The sequence below is a fragment of the Rhinoderma darwinii genome, chromosome 8 (assembly GCF_050947455.1).
Source record: "Rhinoderma darwinii isolate aRhiDar2 chromosome 8, aRhiDar2.hap1, whole genome shotgun sequence".
NCBI classification, from domain to species: domain Eukaryota; kingdom Metazoa; phylum Chordata; class Amphibia; order Anura; family Rhinodermatidae; genus Rhinoderma; species Rhinoderma darwinii.
Window position 1 is genome coordinate 82,210,461 of NC_134694.1, and position 22,751 is coordinate 82,233,211.

Consider the following 22,751-nt stretch of genomic DNA (forward strand, 5'->3'; position numbering starts at 1 on the left):
TATATGTATATTTTTATTACGATGGTATTTATTGTAAAATAAAGTGGAATTTTTAATTGTATGGTGCTATTTACAGTGATGCACTAATATGTGTAGAATATTGATATTGTTGTGTATTTATGTATGTATGTATGTATGTATATTCATTCATGTCTATGTATATGGGATTTTTATGTGCGTGCTCCAGCTGTCCAGTGATAATGTCTCAACTACCTTGAGAGATACCCAGGTACTCGGGAGTACCGACTAATGTATTAACTATGCTTTCACTATTTATATGTTTTCCCGGGGTAGATTGTTTTAGTGCTATATACGGCACTCCTGGTCAGTACATGACCTTTATCCCGTGTTTGGGCTTCTGGCATAACTGCCAGGCTCTAAAATGGCCACTAACCCTTCCCTGTATAATGCCAGCCCCTCCCTTTAGTCTTTTTGCAGCGTGCATGCGCAGTTTGTAGTTTAAGTCCATGGCACAGTTTCCGTCATCCGGATCAGTGCCGGTGCGCATGCGCCAAGCAGGTATGATGGCGTCCGCAGAGACGAATGTGGCTTCCGTCGTCCGTGCACATTAAGGCTATGTTCACGCGGAGTATTTTGCCGAGTTTTTTGACGCGGAACCCGCGTCGCAAGACTCGGCAAAAACGGCCCGAAAACGCCTCCCATTGATTTCAATGGGAGGCGTCGGCGTCTTTTTCCAGCGAGCAGTAAAACTGCCTCGCGGGAAAGGGAAGCGACATGCCCTATCTTCAGGCGCTTCCGCCTCTGACCTCCCATTTGACTTCAATGGGAGGCAGAGAAAGCGTATTTTGTGCTGTTTTGTGCCCGCGGCGCTCAATGGCCGTGGGCGGAAAGCGGCGCGAAAATCGGCGTGCAGGGAGAGGAGTGTCTGCCTCGGACTTCCAAACGGAATTTTGAGGCAGATATTCCTCCTGCAAAATACCCCGTGTGAACATAGCCTAATGGTGCCTGCAGCATGGTAGGTGTAATTTGATCTGTGATTGCAGATCTCCATATGCTGTGAACACTGCTTAGTGTTTGGCTATTCGTGTAGTCCCCTCCCTCTGCATTTTATATTTAAAACAACCACTATCCCATCAGTCAGTACCCCTTGAGAAAGCTGACGGCGAAACGTGCGTCGGGGGCGGTCAGTGTGGAGTGTTCCTGCGTGCTTCCTATCATGCAGTCCATGGGTTTGTGTAATATCCTTTATTTATAAAGCATGGTCTTTGTTTTGGGTGCAACTTGGAGCTTTAGCTGTATACTCTTATATGTATGCACAATTGTGTGCTCTTCTGTTAGGTGCTAAATATATTTATGTGCTTCTGTTGTCCAAATACTTGATCTATATGATTATCTTTTCTATAGATATCTGCATTTGTTACCACATCACAGGATGTTTATAGTATGGTAGCATATATATTGGATTATTCACGCAGCTCCTCCATACTCTCCTTTTTAACTGTGTGCTATATTGTTTTTATATTTTGATGGCCAATGTGTTATGTATATTTCAATAAAGTTTATTTTATATTGTCATGGTACATGACTTGTACTATATGTGTTTCATTTTCTGCATATACTAGTAGTCTTCACAGTCTGGTATAGGTATTGAGATTACTACAACATCCTACTCTGATACCAATGAAAATGTTGGCACTCTGCAATCTGTCATAAACTCTGCTGCTCTCTCCTAGTTCCTTATCATGTCTCCACTCTTCTCTAGAATTCCCAGCTTAATGGCATCCTCTATTCTGTAACCCTACAGAGGCTGAAAACTTATATCCAGTCCTAGGCCTTGTTCAAACCGGGGCGGATACGCGGCGTAAAGGTACACAGCGTATCTGCCCGGACGGCCGCAGGGAATTCTGGGCGAAAAACGGCACCAAATTGAAGTGCAGCCTTTCGACTGGAATGCCCGCTGTGGAAAACTGCAGCATTTAGACGTTTCATCCAATGTGACCGCTGCAGCCTGTTATTGGTTGCAGTGGCAGTCACATGGGATGAAACGTCATTCCAGGAGGCTGGCCCTCTGACATCATCCAGGCCGGCCTCCTGGGATGACGTTTCATCCCATGTAACTGCCAATACAGCCTGTGATTTGCTGCAGTGGTCACATGGGATGAAACGTCATCCTAGGAGGCCAGCCTGCAGAACGTCAGAGGTAAGTATAAGGTTTTATTTTTTTTCTAATTTGCGATTATTGCAGGGTGATCGATGCGATTCTGGTCTGCTCTTATCCACTCCTCTGCTACTGTATTACGCTGCGGCATCCACAATATTTACGTCACGTGTGGACTAGCCCTTAAAGTCTCTCACAGCTGCTGTTTCAATGCTGCCAACCATGGACATTACTACACCATCTAACTTATTGGGCCATCTCTTGTATTTACCCCTTATTTATTGTAGGTTGTAAACTCAGCAGGACTATTTATTTTAAGATACATGGGCACTGTGGTGTTTTTTGTATATTTGTGCTTATTTGTTTTCAATCCGCTTTTTGTATAGTTTCGGGTGGACATGTTGGGGGCTTGGGAGCCAATTACCAGTTTTCCATAGGATTATGGTTTCAACATACAATGGTCGCCCCGTAACCAATTAATATTGTATGTTGAGGGACCACTGTATATAGTTTACATAATGTTTATTTTTCTCCTGCGCTGCATAGTTCACTCTTTTTAGGTGACTGTTACAAATGTATTACCTGTAAAAGTTTTTCAATTTACAGCACCATAGAAGATGATGATGCTATACATAATATTTATTAGCATCAATTATATTCTTTAGAATCTTTTCAACACCTCTCAAACTCTTTTCATTTCATGTCCAGTATTACTTTTTAACGTTGTTGGTCAATATTTTTCATGTAAAAAGACCTTTACAACATGCTACTATCCATTTAGCTATAACTATACCACTGTTACGCAAAGAATAAAAGAATATACAAATTAATAAGTTAAATATATACTGTTTTGTCATTTGGATAAGTGCAAAATTAACATAAATTATTAAAAAATTTGACATAATTTGTTTGTAGTATACCTTTGCCATGCTTGTGGCTGTTGTTTATGACTATCTGTACAATAGTTCCTGAAGCTTGTTGAGGGCCAGCGACAACTCCACGGTTACTTCTTGTACTCGGGTGTTTAAGGGGGCTCTTTGCCTGTCTCAAAGCACTTGAGCCAGATGAATGGTCATAAGAGCGCTGATATGAATGTCGCTGTATGAATGCAAAAACAATAAAAAACAAGTTCTTAAAATTGTGGGCAATTATGTAGCTCAGGCTTTGTTCAAATCACGTTTGAGACTTCCGTTAAAAGAAAGCGGGAGTATTTTCTTATGTACACCTCTGTATAGGCTTACAGTGACATATTTTGCCTATAGGCTCCCATTGTAAAAAAAAAAAACATACCATTCGGTGAACTTTTTTTTTGCGTGATGCCTCTCTATAGGAAAGCTCAGCAAACTACGTTTTCCTATACAGTTAAATAAAAATATGCCAATGCATACCGACCATGCATAAGCCAATAGGACACTATTTTGGCATCTCTCAGGTCACATCACGTTTGAGGCTTCCGTTAAAAGAAAACATTGAGAGTATTTTCTGACCTACACCTCTGATAGAGACTCTGACGTATACCTCTGTATAGGCCTACAGTGACCTATGATGCCTATAGGCTCCCATTGTAAATAAAAACATACCATTCAGTGAACTTTTTTTTGTATGATGCCTCTGTATGGGAAAGCTCAGCAGACTATGTTTTCCTATACAGTTAAATAAAAATATGCCAATGCATACCGGCCATGCGGAAGTCAATCGGACACTATTTTGGCATCTGTCAGGTAAATGGAGTCCCATGCATATGCCGAATGTAGATGACAAATGATACTATTATAAACAATAATAATATTTTTTTTTATAATTATGTTTTCTTAGAATGAATAGCATTTTTTTGTTTTTTAAACTAAGTTTGAAAGATAGGGTAGGCACATTTGATAAATTACACATTTTCTCCTCTGTATAAACCAAGCAATTTCCAAACCTTTTTTCTTGTCAAGTCAGTGCAGGTAAAACAAAGAGGGAATATCAGGTTTTATTGGACTTGGGCACATACAATATGCACTGATAATTTCAATAACCTTCTAGATCACTCAATTGAGAGAAGCATGGCATTCTTTGTCTTGTGGCTTGGCTTCTATGGTCTATATGGAGCATTTTTAACATCTCCATATCTGTATAAACCAATCATCCCACCATGTACTTGATGAGTTTCTAAATGCACCCTTGTTGTTTTCAATCATGTCCAAATTATTTAGCAACATTGATATTTAAAATAATCTTAAAACTGCTTCTACAGCCCACTATAGAATTCTGTACAGATGAAGCCATCTTTATCTTGACTTTTAACGCATTGAAAAAGACTCTGTCACCACATTACAAGTGCCCTATCTCCTACATAAGGAGATGGGCGCTGTAATGTAGGTAACAGCAGTGCTTTTTATTTAGAAAAACGATCTATTTTTACCACTTTATGAGCGATTTTTAGCTTAATGCTAATTCGATTCTTAATGCCCAAGTGGGCATGTTTTTACGTTAGACCAAGTGGGCGTTGTACAGAGGAGTGTATGACGCTGACCAATCAGTGCTGGAAATCTCACAGAAAAGATTCAGAAGTGTCAGGAGAATTAATACACATCACGTCCTGACTGGAGGTAATGTATATTCATAGTCAGGACACTGCAGTAATGTTTGTGTATGAGGCTGCACATAACGATATAGCTATATCGCTATCTGCAGAGTAAATGAATAGAGAGAAGTGTATGATGCTGATTGGTCAGCGTCATACACTCCTCTGTACAACGCCCACTTGGTCTAAAGTAAAACACGTCCACTTGGGCATTAAGAAACTAATTAGCATAAAGCTAAAAATCGCTCAAAGTGGTAAAAATAGCTTGTTTTTCTAAATAAAAAGCACTGCTGTTTATGTAGGAGATAGGCCACTTATAATGTGGTGACAGAGCCTCTTTAAATACACAGTGTCAAGAAACTTTTTCTTGACTTTCTCAATGGCTTTTGCACACTGCAACAAGTCAAGATAAAGATGGCTACATCCATATATAACTATACACTTACTGCTTCTCTGTTGGCTGGTTGTCGAAATGTCTCAGTTTCATGGTGCTCCCAAGACAACAGTCCATCCCCTGTAGAAGAAACAACAAAGAAGCCCCTTTTAGTTCAGTGATTCCTTAAGAATTAACATGCACCCCAACATGTTTCCCTCTTTGAGAACTCCCACCTCAAAGATACTCAGTGTAGAGATAGGCATAACATTCCATAATTTTTGCCCAAAGCCTGTTTTGGCCATTTCCATGCCTAGCTGCCATTCCTAATTGTTGATGTTATTCCATTCGTGCTGCTGTACTTGAGGAAACCTCACAAGAGTGTTCAAGAAATACAAGGGTTCCTTAGAAGCTTATATACTTAAATATAATATATTCACTGCAGCCTAGAATTTAGTCAGACAGCCAATCATTAGCACCCTGAGTAGAAGAAGAGGAGAGGCAGGCAAGACTAGGGATCAATCTCAATATGCCTGAGCTGTGCATGTGGACTCATTCCCCACACAGTTTTACTTAGTCTTGTCTGCACTGTTTCTTTCCCATCTATTCCGTGCCACAGGCTGTAGCTTGCAGGACAGAGTGCTACCCAGCAGCATTACATCTGAAGCATGGGAAATGATGCTGAGGTTCTCCTACTGGGTGAGTGAGAGGCCTTATGTGAGTGGCAGTTAGTGTCTGGGTATGTGAATCACTTAGACATGTACTTGGACCTGGGTGACTGGACAAGTCAGTAAGCACCTGGATCTGGGTGTGTGGACAAGTGAGTGCGCAAGCTACTGGTCCTGGGTGTTTGAATAAGTGAGGGAACGCCTGACCCTGGGTGTCTTGGTTGTGAGTGCCTTGCCCTGGGCTACTCAGGGTATGTGGATCTGCAGAAGAAAGTCCGGTATTAGATAACATACTACATTTTCAAGGCATGTTTCATCTATTTTTTTACACACTGGATGGCACAACTATTATTTGCACACTGTATGGCACTACTGTTGAATTACACACAGATAAAAATCTGCAAAGGTGGCACCACAGTTTAGCAATGTGTAACCCTAGTGTGAGAACAATCTGCTGCAAATGTTACTATCTGGAACAAATCAGGAATGTCCTTTGTGTCACAAACTCTTGGCACTGAGACGGAGAATAGAGGATTGTTTTTAGAGTTATTAGAACTATGGTTGGGTTTGAAGATGTAACAAGGATAATAAGGAAAAGAGTTAGAGTGACTTTGCTATAACGACTTTACCATAAGTGAAACTCTTTTTAGGGCTTTTCTGATTCTAAAATGTTATGGCATATCTCTGTCCCAAAAATAAAGGGACAGATGAACGGGGCCTTGTAGGTCCCTCAACAGCGAGTTGCCGGGAGTGTGGCTGTGCAGGGTAACTCAGTGAAGGAGCTTTATACTGCAGATTGGTGGGGGTCCCTACAGTCAGACACTCACCGATTTAGAAAGTGGTGGCCATATGCTATCACTTTCTATGGTGGAATAAAAACAAATTTCATAAAATTAGGGAAATATGAATATATTTTGAAATCATTTTTGGCCCCTAATGTGATGGAAACAATTATCGGTAAGATAATAAAGTAAGCATCAGGTAATATGGGTATCGGTTTTCCCAAAAATGTTTAGGAAATCTACCCAATTACACAACCTTTCAAATTCCGAACTTTTTGCGGTCCTCAAGTAAAACTGGTCTTTACAATATTGATATTATCAAGAACACATTTGCTCATAGTGGAGACACCTCTTCTGAACATTGTTTCTAATCTGCTTTCTTAGCTCTATGTTTGGTGCTCAGACACTGTGGAGCGTCAGTCTGGCTGCTTAAAAAGATTACATAACAATTTATTAGTGTCTGCCAGTCTAACTGGAACTGACTAGTCTGCAAATACTGTGCTTTTTAAAATAAATATGCAAGATTAAAATTGCAACATCTCCCATAACCAAAATACCAACTATTACAACGTTGTAAAAGGGTTGTCCAGTTTTCCATTTGTAAGCTCAATGCCTTAAAGCAAAACTTAACTTAGAAGCTGAAAACGCCTTTTCTATTTCACCTTATGTCATGTATGCAATGTTATAGGTAAACTGCCATAAACCCTGATTCTGCTGGGGAGGATCTTAACCCCTTCTCTCCGCAGCCAGTTTTCTGTTTTTTATTTTAGTTTTTCCTCACCGCCATCCAAAAGCCAAAACTTTTTTCATTTTCTGTCATCATAGCCATGTCAGGGCTTGTTTTTTGTGGGATGTGATGCAGTTTTTAATGGAACCATTTAATGGACCATATAATGTACTGGGAAACGGAAAAACAAATTATTTGCGGGGTGAAATGGGGAAAAAAGAGTGATTGTGCTATTGTTTTTTGGGTTTAATTTTGCAGCGTTTATTGTGCAGTAAAAACAACTTGTATCATTCTACGGGTCGATACTATTACGCTGATACCAAATTTATAGAGCATTATTTAGGTTTTACCACTTTTACAAAGTAAAAAAACTAGTGATATGAGTGCTTATTTTGCAAGCTGTCGTTTTTATTGGTACGTGTAATTTTTTTATAACTATTTTTTCATCTTTTTACTGAGATAATAAGGTGACCAAAAAACTGAAATTTGAGATTTTTTTTCTTTTTTAAAGCGTTCAAAGTGCGTGTTTAATAACGTTATTGTGATAGTTTGGACTATTACGGACGTGGCAGTACTAGTTATGTTAATTTTTTTAACATTACTTTAGGGAAAAATGGGGAAAGTTGGTTTTTTTAACTTTTATGATTTTTGTACATTAGAAAAACCTTTATTGAACTGGTTTTTACATTTTGTATTTGTCCCCCTAGGGGACTTGAAACCGTGATCAATGAATTTCTTGCGTGATATACTGCAATACTAATGTATTGCAGTATGTCGTCATTTTTACAGACTCCTATTAAGCAGAGCAGAAAAATGGCAGACCTTTATGACAACCATCCGATCACGTTGTGGGGGGGGGATGATGGGCAGTTGGAGGGTGACACACCCTTCTTTCTAACGGTTTAGATACCGCAGTCGCTGTTGACCGCGGCATTTAAGTGGTAAAACGGGCGGAATCAAATTGATCATTGATTCCGCCCTTTGCAGTGAGGTTTCAGTTGTAGCATACAGCCAACACCCGCCCAGTATTGAGCGTGCTCAGCCGTAAGTCTGACTCCATACTTGGCGGCTGTCACGTACATGTGCGTAATATCTTTAAAGGGTTAAGGATCTTCAGTAAGAAGTATAAGTATACAGATAAGTAGAGAGGGTCTACAGCTAACAGAACAAATCTCTCCAAAGAATCTAAATATAAGCCAACTGGTCAGGTTGCTTTGTTCAAATTATTTTTTTTAGGTGTTTTTGTACCAAGAATTCTAGTACATTTGTATTATTCCAGTAGTATTACTGCACTGCATACCATCCCCATCATATTCTTTACACTATTACCATTAAAGGCAATGTATTGTCAGAAAAAGATCTATTGTTTAAATCATGTTTTTATGTTAAACATATTGTTTTTGGTGGTGTTTTTTTATGTCATTATCTATATTAAAATAAATCCTAAAATCATGCAGTTTTTACGATGGCCACGGAGCCCTCAATAGATTGAAACTTCTTGCTCTGATCACAGGCTGGACTACAATGACAGGTAACAAATTTATTATAAAGCTGGAGGCAGATACAGTTAGGTCCAGAATTATTCAGACAGTGACACAAGTTTTCTCATTTTAGCTGTTTACTAAAACATATTGAATATACAGTTATATAATCAATATGGGCTTTAAGTGCAGACTCTCGGTTTTAATTTGAGGGTATTCACATCCTAATTTGAGGAAGGGTTTAGGAATTACAGCTCTTTAATATGTAGCTGCCTCTTTTTCAAGGGACCAAAGGTAATTGGAAAGTTATCTCAAAGGCTATTTAATGGGCTGCATGGGCTATTTCCTCATTAATCCATCATCAATTAAACAGGTAAAAGGTCTAGAGTTGATTCCAGGTGTGGCATTTGTATTTGGAAGCTGTTGCTGTGAACCCACAACATGAGCCCAAAGGAGCTCTCGATGCAACTGAAACAGACTATCGTTAGGCTTAAAAAAAATGAAGAAATCCATCAGAGAGGTAGCACAAATGTTAGGAGTGCCAAGTCAACAGTTTGGTACATTCTTGAAAAAAACAAAACAGCGCACTGGTGATCTCGTGAACTTCAAAAGGCCTGGACATCCACGGAAGACAACAGTGGTGGATGATTGCAGAATCCTTTCCATGGTGAAGAAAAACTCCTTCTGAACATCTACCCAAGTGAAGAACACTCTCCTGGAAGTAGGTGTATCAGTATCTAAGTCTACCATAAAGAGAAGACTTCATGAGAGCAAATACAGAGGGTTCACCACATGGTGCAAACCATTAATCAGCCTCAAAAATAGAAAGGCCAGATTACACTTTGCCAAATAACATCTAAAGAAGCCAGCCCAGTTCTGGAACATCATTCTTTGAATAGATGAAAAGAAGATCAACCTGTACCAGAATGATGGGAGGAAGTAAGTATGGAGAAGGCTTGGAACGGCTCATGATCCAAAGCCACCACATCCTCTGTAAAACATAGTGGAGACAGTGTGATGGCATGGGCGTGCATGGCTGCCAAAGGCACTGGGTCATTAGTGTTTATTGATGATGTGACTTAGGACAGAAGCAGCCGGATGAATTCTGAAGTGTTCAGGGATATACTTTCTGCTCAGATTCAACCAAATGCAGCAAGGTTGATTGGATGTCGCTTCACAGTACTGATGGACAATAACCCAAAACATACTGCAAAAGCAAAGTAGGAGTTTTTTAAGGCAAAGAAGTGGAATATTCTGCAATGGCCAAGTCAATCACCAGATCTCAACCCGATCGAGCGTGCATTTCACTTGCTTAAGACAAAACTTAAGGCAGAAAGACCCACTGAAGACAGCTGCAGTAAAGGCTTGGCAAAGCATCACAAAGGAGGAAACCCAGCGTTTGGTGAAGTCCATGGGTTCCAGACTTTAGGCAGGATTCTCTACAAAGTATTTAAAAAAAAACACATTTTATTTATGGTAATGTTAATTTGCCCAATTACTTTTGAGCCCCTGAAATGAGGAGGCTGTGTAGAAAAATGATTGCAATTCCTAAACGTTTCACAGAATATTTTTTTCTCAACCCCTTGAATTAAACGTGGAAGTCTACACTTCAATTGCATCTCAGTTGTTTCATTTCAAATCCAATGTAGTGGCATGCAGAGCCCAAATCATGAAGACTGTTTCACTGTCCAAATAATTCTAGACCCAACTCTAGAAGAATCACACCGTTGACAATCAGTGATGGGGCTTCTTCCCTGCACAGTGTCCTCTGCACATGTCACAGAGCATGCCCACAACAGTAATTATGAGTCATCTTCAGACTCCAGTTTCCTATGTCCGTGTGGCTGCTGTAAAGCAAATCTTTGAACTGCTGTTCACACCTCAGATAATCATGTACAGATAACAGAATAAAAAATATATCATTCTAAAATAAAAACAAACTAGAAAAAAAATATGTCTCAGAATCCGGTTTTAAATAGTAAAAGGAAAATGTTTTGATACATTTCCTTTAAGCAGATGTGCTTTTCCTAGCCTCCCGAGACCTACAACCAGTTATCTTTAGTAACAGTACCAACATGTTCAGCTCTTGCATTTTTCCCAGGTTTGTTCTGCTTTTATTTCCAACCAAATCTTGAATTACTTCTTTAGCCAATCTGATTGCCAGTTTCCAACTCTTCTAGATTACCGGTTGATCTGTCCTGTTTGATACTTATTTATAACCTTTACAAAGCCAAACAAAGTAAATAACAAATTAATTTACTTATTACCCCAGGAATAATCATAGTAATATATTTAAGTAAAATCCAATTTCTGGTTTGTATTCAGTTTCAAGATTATTGCCACCTAGCTCAGAAATGCATGTTACATTAATAGACCAGGGTGGATACATGACTTTCCGACACATTTGACACCACTTGTCTCTGGAGAAACAACGGATCGGACATGTTAAAATCCAACCTGTCTGATCCTTGTGTGTCTCAAAGGCGACATTGTGTAACTGTCAGCCCCCATAGACATTAGATTGTTGGCACATACAATAGAGATTGTCTATTTCTATGACCAGTTTTAAAGAGCTTCTGTACCTATGTGTCTTTTAAAACCTACATGAAGACTGTTATATAAAAAGATATTCACTATCTGGCCATAAGTTTGTGGACACCTGACCATCACACCCATATGAGCTTGTTGGACATCCCATTTCAAAACCGTGGACGTTAATATGAAGTTGGATTGCGGCTATAGCAGTCTCCACAGTTCTGGGTAGGCTTTTCACAGGATGTCTGTGAAATTTTGTGGCCATTCAGCCAAAAGAGTATTTATGAGGTCAGACACTGATGTTGAACAAGAAGGTCTGGCTCACATTAGGTGTTCCAATTAATTCCAAAGGTGTTTAATGGGGTTGAGGTCAGTGCTCTGTGCAGTCACTTAAGTTTCTCCACACCGAAAACAACACACCATGTCTTTATGGACCACGCTTTGGGCACAGGAGCACAGTCATGTTGGAACAGGAAAGAGACTTCACCAAACTGTTGCCACAAAGTTGTAAGCATCAATTGACCAAAATGTCTTTGTATGCTGTAACATTAATATCATCCTTCACTGGAAATAAGGGACCAAGACTAACCCCTAAAAACAGCCCAGACCATTATCCCTCCTCCACCAAATTTTACAGTAGGCACTATGCATTCCGGTAGGTACCGTAACACTCTTCTGGCAACTGCCAAATCCAGATTTGTCCGTCAGGCTGCCAGATAGTGAAACGTGACTTATCACTCCAGAGAACACGGTTCCACTGCTCCAGAGCCCCGTGCTTTACAGCACTCCAGCCAAAGCTCGGCATTGCACATGTTGATCTTAAGCTTTTGTTCAGCAGCTCAACCATGGAAACCCATTTGATGAAGTGCCCAACGCAAAGTTCCTATGTTGATGTCACTTCCAAACGAAGTGATAAACTCTGTAGTGAGTGATGCAACAGCGAATAGGTTATTTTTACACGCCACTCGCTTCAGCACTCAGCGGCCTCGCTTTGTGGCACCCTATGACAGTGCCAGGTTTAAAGTTAATGAACTCTTCAGTACGACCCAAATTACTACCAATATTAGTCTATAGAAATTGCATGGCTGTGTGCTTGATTTTATGCACTTGTTTGCAATGGGCATGGTTAAAACCCCTGAACTCAATAATCAAGAGGGATGTCCACATAATTTTAGCCATACAGTGTAAGTCCAATTTGTAAGAATTATTCATTCTGGCTCTAAACAAAACAGCACCTTTGCATTATAAATCTGAATTTATCATGTTAACTGCTGTTATAAATTGTAATAAACCTACATACAGATTTTAGTGACTACCATATATGATAGTTTACTTTGCTGCTGATCTCTGCACTATATTTCTGTTTTCTCTTTCAGCTATGCAATTTCTATTCCTAATATCAAGTGTTCACTTGGCTTGTGTCCCAGACATCTAACTCAGGTTATAATTGTTCATTGCAAGGTTGATTTCTGGAAATTGCAGCATGTTTCATTCTCTCCATATAAAGTAAAAGTGTTTGTTGCCCTTTGGGAAAGTTCAAGGGAGAAATTGAAAAATAGAAAGAAAATAGAAAACGTTAGAAAGCTCTATGAACTGTCAAAATAAAAGATGGATACATGAAAATGATCATGTAAGCAGTGAGTATATAGGCCGGTTGTGGAGTAATAATGGGAGCAAATTGGGATATTTCTTGCAAGCTCCTAGCTTGTTTATTCAAGTATTTAGAATCATTAACCTATTTATTATATATCTAAATTCATTTTACATGGAATCAGATTCTAAATTCTATTCAGATGGAAATGTCAATAGAAATAATAGCAACAAAATATATCTAAAGGGAACCTGCCTGAAGAAAGTTATGAAAAGTATTTTTTTTTTATTTCTCTTAATTACATATATTAAAGGGTAACTAAACATTCAAAAAACTTCTGGTGACATGTCAGAAGTTTTGATCGGTGGGGGTCCGAGCCCTGAGACCTCCACCAATCACTAATACGAAGCGGCAAAAGTCTGTTCGGCTTTTCTCGGAAAAGCTTCTGCCGCTTCATTTTAGCGATTGTTGGGGGTCTCAGTGCTCAGATCCCCACCAATCAAAACTTCTGACATGTCACTATAACATGTCAAAAGTTTTTTGAATGCTTAGTTACCCCTCAAATTGTACAAATATCCCTGTCTCTGGGGTAAATAAAATGACAATCATATATTATTATTATTTTTCCCAACCATCCAACCCACCCAATTTCCTTCCTGCCACCACAAACTCCCGACCCCCTTCTGCATTAGATATTTAATAATTATAAATATATATTTCCTTCACTGTATGTATAAAAATGACAACCCTAAGTGCCATAGAAAATGCACAACAGAACCCTGTATAAAAACACAAGTAGGTTAATGTGCCCCTATATCCCATGTTACTCGTTATGTCTTTCTGAACCAATGCTTCGTGTCAAATTCAGTGCTCCTTTACCCATGTAAAGTTAGGTGTCTAAGCACAGTATGTTATAGTTTGGGCTCTAGCTTTCATATAAGCGTTTTTTGTTAAAAAAAAATTATGTATTTGTGTTAAGGATCTGCCAGGCACAGCTTCTATGTATACGCCTATAGGTAATCAGTCTGCACCTGCTTCTATGTCTGTGAGACTGACTCCATCTTCCACCACTCAGGATGGCAGGCTTAGGAGTGGGAGAGCCTATCACAGCTTGGCCAGACGGAGCTAGCTCCCGCCCTCTGTCTATTTATACCTGCCTTTCCTGTTCCTCCTTGCTTGTGATTCTTCTGTTTGGTTTCCTAGCCCTGCTGCAGCTTCTGTACTATTTGACCCTGCTTCATATGACCCTGGCTTACTGACTACTCTCCTGCTCTGCGTTTGGTACCTCGTACACTCCTAGTTTGACTCGGCTTGTTCACTACTCTCCTGCTCTGCGTTTTGTACCTCGTACACTCCTGGTTTGACTCGGCTCGTTCACCACTCTTGTTGTTCGGTGTTGCCGTGGGCAACTGCCCCATTTCCCTTTGCTTCTGTGTACCCTTATCTGTTTGCCTGTCGTGCACTTATTGAGCGTAGGGACCGTCGCCCAGTTGTACCCCGTCGCCTAGGGCGGGTCGTTGCAAGTAGGCAGGGACTGAGTGGCGGGTAGATTAGGGCTCACGTGTCTGTTTCCCTACCCCCATCATTACAATTTGTTTGCATTTTTTTTTTTACCTTGGCTTGTCTTTTACATTTGTGCCTTGTCTTTTAGCCCTGACTAGTTTTTCTTGGACATCCCTTACTTGCCTTTGATCCCTAAGCTTCATTGGCATAGACAATATCTTAAACGCCTGATCTTGGCTTGTTTCTGACTTGGCTTGTCATCTCCTGTCTTTCCATGTACGTAGCTCAATAGCTCCCCAGGGAGGTGATAAGGATCCAATTGCTAAAGTGTTTTTATACCATTTGGGGCCTCTAAGGTCTTTTCATCTATTTTGTAACCCCCTATTTTTACTCAGCTGTCAATGAATACATTAAATAGCTTGTTAATGTTTGGACCCTATAAGTCACCTTATTTAATAAATTTTTCACACAAATCACTAAAAGGGTTTCTGCACCTAGTTGCCAAATGTAGAAAAAAATCGGGTAGGTAAAATATATGACATACTTGCCATGTATAAAAAACACCCTGGTAACAATAGTATGTGGGTATATTCAATGTTTATTTTTAAGCACTTAAAGTATATGCATTTGTTTTTATTTTTATTTTTCTAAATGTTTAATGCAGTTGTATGAGATTAGAAAAAAAAGTGTCTACTTTTTTCAGAGAAAGCTTTACTCTTGTCCACGGTCTGTGTGTATTATTGCAGGTCAGCTCCATTTAAGTGAAAGGGGATGAGATACAATACCAGACGCAACTAGTGGGCAAGAGTGGCACTATTTCTGGAAAAAATATGTAGACTTTTTTCTAATCCTGGACAACCACTTTAAAAAGCATAGGTCTATTCAAACATAAAAGACCACCAGTCAGAAGAAGTAAACCACTCCAGGGGCAACTACACTCTTGGCATTTCCAAATTAGAATGCGACTTGCTTATGTTCCGCATTATATGGTGATATTGAATAGGGTAAAAAATACTGCAGGATGACATGTTAGCCTGATTGAGCTCCAAATGGACTCTTAGACAGCTACTGCAGATAAAATTCTGGTAAATTTTTTTTTTATCTAAAACATGTTGATATCTAGAAATAATTTACAAGTTTGCACCTAAGGCTCTGTTCACATCTGCGTCGGAGGCTCCATAGGGGCCTCCGGTGCAGATCTAGCAGGGTTTACCAAAGTTTACAGGAGGCAATAGCGCAGCATGCTGCACTATTGTGTCCGGTAAAATCACAGACACCCTGACGGAAAGCCGACGGAACCCATTAAAGTCAGTGGGTTCCGTCGGCAACCGTGGGTTCCGTTGTACAACAAACCATTGGTTCCGTTATGCCCTTATTCTGCTCCTCTAATGGAGCCCAACAACGGAATGGTTCAACGCAGGTGTGAACCTAGCTTTACTTATGCATTTTGAATGTAATAACATTTTAGTTTAGTGATGTTGTGCAAAGGAAACTAATGGAAAAAAAATCTGAACAATATTTTATACTGACCGGAACGTTCACACAGCATGAACTTTTTGTACTATTGTATGTCCTGAATTATGGCACAAGTTGGCACTTGTATACTATTCCCGGTGGTAAATAGTTCCCTGGTCATAATAGGCATTATTTCATTCCTCTGTGCATGTTATTCCCCTCCCCACACATGCAGAGAAGACATAAAACACTCCAGAGATTTTGTTTTTCAAAGAGTGGAGGGCTTGGTCTTGCTTTCCAAAAAAACATAAGTAACCAAGGAGCGAAACATCTCTCTGCTAATTGTACACTTTCTTGGATTACAAAACATAACACTTTAGCTTCTTGGATGTGTCTGGCATGACAAAAAAAAAGAGCACAGCACATAAACACAATCATACATCACATTCTGTGAAAAAAATGTAATAGGTTATAACATGAGACTGTTGTATAAAAAGATTCTTGTCTCCGTTTTTTTTTAGAGTTGGCAAAGACAAATATAAAGATTGAAAAGCATCAATACTAGAATGACACAGGCATAGGTAAACTATGAACATCTGGAAAGTGTCAATTCTGTAGAGATAAAAAATAAACTTTGTAGGTAAGATAAAACTTTTACGTGTAGTTATGTTTTTATGTAGTTTTGTAGTTATTATGTGTAAACACGGCAGCGATCAGCCGACAAACGAGCAAACGCTAGTTTGTTGGCTGATAAGATCTTTTTTTTCCCCCGAAATATTGACGCTTGTTGGCAGCACATTTCTCCATGTAAACAGGGGATGCGCTGCCGACAAGATGCAAATGTATAGGGACGACTGATTGTATTAACAATAGTTTGTCGCATTATATTCTGATCATTGCCATGTTTAAACAGAGCAAAGGAGTTCCCATCGACAGGGTGTATTATGAAATGGCGCTAGTTTACCGGGCAGAGATCTTCCCGTGTATAAAAAGCTTTAAGTCCCTATCCAATCATTGTGCTTGTGGACATGTTTAATTATTAACCAATGTGCCTAATGTAACTCACATGCGTAGTGTAGTTAAAACCGTATTTGCATTTTAAACTATGGGCATCTGAAGGAAAAGATGAAGCAGCGGGATCTAAATATAGCCACTTCAAGTGGGAGGATGGGGTCAACAACCCACTTCTAGTAACCTAAATCAGTAAAATACTTGAAATAGTAAATAAGAATAAGAAAACAGAAAAAGAAAATAAATTTAGAAAGATACAGACAAAAATATTGCCTTTATTGACCTTACCTGGGCACCGTGGGCAGCATAGCTGTGGAATATAGACTGGATTACTACAATGAAGACCTGGGCATCTCACTCTACTGCACAGGACATTTCCACCCTGCAATGGAAGGTTCCAAGTCAATATTTACATATCACTTTGACTTTTTACACAAACCTCTTTCCAAGAATATACAATACATGCCACTTGGAATATATATATATATATATATATATATATATATATATATATATATATATATATACACACACACACACACACTACCGTTCAAAAGTTTGGGGTCACCCAGACAATTTTGTGTTTTCCATGAAATGAGTTGCAAAATGACTAGAAAATATAGTCAAGACATTGACAAGGTTAGAAATAATGATTTTTATTTGAAATAATAATTTTCTCCTTCAAACTTTGCTTTCGTCAAAGAATGCTCCATTTGCAGCAATTACAGCATTGCAGACCTTTGACATTCTAGCTGTTAATTTGCTGAGGTAAAAGGGAGAAATTTCACCCCATGCTTCCAGAAGCCCCTCACACAAGTTGGATTGGCTTGATGGGCACTTCTTGCTTACCATACGGTCAAGCTGCTCCCACAACAGCTATGGGGTTGAGATCTGGTGACTGCTCTGGCCACTCCATTACAGATAGAATACCAGCTGCCTGCTTCTTCCCTAAATAGTTCTTGCATAATTTGGAGGTGGGCTTTGGGTCATTGTCCTGTTGTAGCATGAAATTGGCTCCAATCAAGCGCTGTCCACAGGGTATGGCATGGCGTTGCAAAATGGAGTGATAGCCTTCCTTATTCAAAATCCCTTTTACCTTATGCAAATCTCCCACTTTACCAGCACCAAAGCAACCCCAGACCATCACATTACCTCAACCATGCTTGACAGATGGCATCAGGCAATCTTCCAGCATCTTTTCAGTTGTTCTGCGTCTCACAAATGTTCTTCTGTGTGATCCAAACACCTCAAACTTTGATTCGTCTGTCCATAACACTTTTTTCCAATCTTCCTCTGTCCAATGTCTGTGTGCTTTTGCTCATATTAATCTTTTCCTTTTATTAGCCAGTCTCAGATATGGCTTTTTCTTTGCCACTCTGCCCTGAAGGCCAACATCCCGGAGTCGCCTCTTCACTGTAGACGTTGACACTGGCGTTTTGCGGGTACTATTTAAAGGAACAGTGTCACCAACATTTTTTTTTTTATATCAGTTTTATGTTAGGGTTTTATTAAAAACGTTTATATTTATTTGTGTGTTTGTGTGTTACTTTTTTCTATTTTTACACTTTTTCTTCCCTATGGGGGCTGCCATTTTTTTTTCCATTTCTGTATGTGTCGATTAACGACACATACAGACATGGAATATGGCAGCTCCAGTCCCATAGGGACTGTGAACGGGGCCCGTTCCATCCACTATGGTGTACGCCGTGTGTGTGGGAACGGCGCATGCGCCGCTCCCACACAGTCCGATTTGAAATGCGCGCCGTCCGGCGCCATTTTCCTGTGGACCGGAAGTCGCGGCCGGGCAGTAAGATTACTACTTCCGGTCGCGGCTTCCGGACTTGTGCACATGGAGCAGCGGCAGCAGACGGAGCGAACGGACCGGAGGGAGCGGCGGCGACTGGAGCAGGTAAGTGATTTCTATGTATGTTCGTGTTTCAGTGTGTTTTACTAGTGTATGTAAACCTTCTACACTGTGTGTTAGCTCAAAAAATGGCGACACACAGTGTAGGAGGTTAGACCGTTCAAACCCCTCGTTTCTCCCGGCACTAGCCAGGATAAAGGAGGGGGGGAATCTGAGAGCTCACTAGAGCGAGGGATTTTTTCCCAATTTTGCAGCATAAAGCAATGTGGTTGCTTTACCACATGCAATGCTGCAATTTTGGGAATTGCTCCATCTAGTGACCAGTGCTGGGAAATATTATAAATTGAATCCAATTTATAATATTTCCTGACTCGTGAAAAAAATAAAAAAAATTAGAACAATGTTTAATGACCTACACACTAATTGTTTAACTAAAAAAAAAAAAACATGTTTTGCTGGCAACACATTCCCTTTAATGAAGTTGCCAGTTGAGGACCTGTGAGGCGTCTATTTCTCAAACTAGAGACTCTAATGTACTTGTCTTGTTGCTCAGTTGTGCAGCGGGGCCTCCCACTTCTCTTTCTACTCTGGCTAGAGCCTGTTTGTGCTGTCATCTGAAGGGAGTAGTACACACCGTTGTAGGAAATCTTCAGTTTCTTGTCAATTTCTCGCATGGAATAGCCTTCATTTCTAAGAACAAGAATAGACTGTCGAGTTTCACATGAAAGCCCTCTTTTTCTAGCCATTTTGAGAGTTTAATCGAACCCACAAATGTAATGCTCCAGATTCTCAACTAGCTCAAAGGAAGGTCAGTTTTATAGCTCCTCTAAACAGCAAAACTGTTTACAGCGGTGCTAACATAATTGCACAAGGGTTTTCAAGTGTTTTCTAATCATCCATTAGCCTTCTAACACAATGTACCATTAGAACACTGGAGTGATGGTTGCTGGAAATGGGCCTCTATACACCTATGTAGATATTGCATTAAAAACCAGACGTTTGCAGCCAGAATAGTCATTTAGCACATTAACAATGTATAGAGTGTATTTCTGATTAATCTAATGTTATCTTCATTGAAAAAAACTGTGCTTTTCTTGCAAAAATAAGGAAATTTCCAAGTGACCCTAAACTTTTGAACGGTAGTGTATATATATATATATATATATATATATATATATATATATATATATATATTTATTTATTTTATTTTTTTTAACTTTACTATCATTTACACTTCTCATATTTTCATAAAGTAATATAGCAAAGTGCTGTGAAATAACTACCCAAAATAAAAGTTAAATGGTGTTCTGGATGGGTAGTGCTCTCAAAGAAGAGGGCTAATATACACAGGCTATAAAGGAATTGCAAATTTATCTCAGAAAGATGCAGTCTAGATTGGTGGTGCTCTTCTACAAGATGTGGTTTATTGGAGAGGCTTCACTGTATTACATAATTCCAGGCAGATATGCAAAAGTCATACATAGTCCTTATAACCTCTTACCGACATGTGACGTAACAGTACGTCAAAGCTGGTAGGGGGGGGGGGTATGGACTGGGCTCATGGACTGAGCCCACTCTATATGCCAACGGTTGCTAGCTGTATAATACAGCTGACATTTTGCATTGATGTCCGGGCTCAGAGATAAATAATTTTTCACCTAAAATAATAGAAAATATATAGAAAAAAAAATAAAAATTGAATTGGTATAAGTGCGACCGTAAAAGTACAAATTATTATATTATAACATTATTTATGCCGCAGGGTAAATGCTGTAAAAAAAAATTAGAATTTCTGTTTTTTGGTCACCTTAGCTGTATTTGTATTTGTATTTGTATTTACCCGAAAATGCCACTAATAAAAAAAACTACAGCTCGTCCTGCAAAAAACAACCCTCACACTGCTCCATTGATGGAAAAATAAAAAAAGTTATGGGCTTCAGAATATGACACAAAATTAATTTTGTTTTTAACAAATAGTTTTTTTTTTAATAAAAGTAGTGAATTAGAAAAAAATATATAAACATTTGGTATCACTGTAATAATAGTGACCTTTGCAGTTAAAATGCTGTTTTTACCGCACCATAAATGCAGTAAAAACGAAACCCAAGAAACAATGGAGGGATCGCCATTTTTTTCCTATTTCCCTGCACAAAGATTTTTTTTCCGTTTTTCGGTGGTGCCTTTAAAAACGAAAACTCATCTCACAAAAAAAACCCTTATACGTTATGTCGACGGAAAATATAAAAATAATTGCGAAAAACGCATGCCTTTTCGGTACGGCTTTAGAATGCACGGTAAAACGTGGCAAAAAATCCGGCAAAAACGCACGTGTGAATACACCCTAAAATGTCTTACAATAGCTTATACTCTTTGTCCCATTCTCAGGCTCTACATTCTGTTTAAGAGAACAATTCAAACAATAATGATGAATGAGGAATTTTTTATTTTAATAGATTCTCTGTTGCTGACTCTCCAAATTGAAATATACTTATATTCAGAAAAGATGGTATTGGAGATAAAAAAAACTAAAGAAGGGAACATTTAGATCAAAACTTATATATGAGATTTCACATAGTCATTACAAGTGTTCTCAAACTGTACATTGTCTATACCTTCCAATATTTGGAAACCCAAAATAGGTAAAACCCCCTCCAATAAATAGTTCATGACCCTTTTTACTGCCACCAAAGATCCCTAGAGTATTATTAAAAGCTAGAAAGTCGTACAATATCAGTTATCGGTAAATGACCCTTGTGACGACACAAAATGTGACGTGTTAGAAGCTTTACATTGGAATACTTATAAGCTCATACATAACAGTCAAAAGTTTATCATATTTTAATATGTTAATTAATATGTAACATTAAATATTACCTCACGACACAAGCAGTTAACACAATATACAAGTCCATATGGTTCCAGGTACGGGTGCCATCTCTCGCCAAATCGATATTTTCTGTCTTGGAAGACACAGTATGTCTCTGAATCTACAGGGATGACAGAGGCAGCTTTCAGTTACGTCCTCAAGCTTCAATGCACATCAGTGGTTAAGAGATGGTTTGGCTAGAGTCGGGATTCTCATGGTTGTGACTGGTCTCCACTATTAAAAGCAATGCATAGAAAGTTAATGAAATATTCGTGTGGGTTCTCTGGTTTGTATTTTTTGGCTTTTCAATAGGAGCCTTTAATGTTCATGGTCTCTGGAGCCTGAACAAATCTAAAGGGAACACTGTTGGTATCAGTGACTACTGGGAATACTACATAAACCGGACCACAGAAAAACGGCCCATTAGATCCAGAAATTGGAGGTAACCCCAAAGCTGTCAGCACCTCTGACTGTGAAGTCTACCAAGCAGCCAAACACTTTAGCTGAAAGAAAACCTTTCACAAATTGGCAGCTTATACCCAGTCTAATGCCAAGAAAAGAGAGAAAGCAGCTGAGAAGCATATACCTACACATGCTACAGCTTAGACTGAAGAATGATATGTTAGTAAGCAAACATGAAAGAGAAAAGTTGCAATGAAGAATAAATATAAGATGCATGGCCACTTAGGCTTGTGAACATTGATGTCCTTCTTCAGTGGTCATCAATATCCCTGGCATGTAAAAGGTTAAAGTGTCAGACTCCTATATGTCTAGAACTGGAGCAGTACTCTACATATCATTTCTACCTATGTCACTTTTTTTTTTTTTAACATTTTTTATTTAAAAATAAAAATTCTGCGCACAAAACAACCATTAATAGATGCATATGTAAATATCAGTAAACATGAATTATTGTACAAACATACATATCCCGTATAACCAATGTGACATTGTGCAAATCAGGCGGACCCTATGTGGCATTTTTAACTAGATAATAGATATGAAGAAATGCACAATAAAACCAAAGCACAGTGATTTCAAGCTACTACTGTATGATAGATACGCAGACCCTCCTCTGCAAATATTTCTTGTGATTCATTATCACCTCTAAACTATGCAAATTATTAAACAATTCTTAAAGGCTGATGATGGCCCTTAAGGGCTATGTACACCTTAGAAATAGAAAACCTATCAGTGTGTTTGGAACAAC

General features: G+C 39.0%; 1 protein-coding gene across 1 annotated transcript in view; it reads right to left on the minus strand.

The window, feature by feature from the left end:
* Positions 1–22,751, minus strand: part of CHRDL1 (chordin like 1) — a 65,275-nt gene that overhangs the window by 14,222 nt on the left and 28,302 nt on the right. The window contains exons 3-6 of the mRNA XM_075835820.1: positions 21,550–21,662; positions 17,100–17,193; positions 5,132–5,199; positions 3,040–3,217 (exon numbers count right to left, since the gene is read on the minus strand). Coding sequence (XP_075691935.1) covers positions 3,040–3,217; positions 5,132–5,199; positions 17,100–17,193; positions 21,550–21,662 — 453 coding nt within the window. The remainder of the gene's footprint in view (positions 1–3,039; positions 3,218–5,131; positions 5,200–17,099; positions 17,194–21,549; positions 21,663–22,751) is intronic.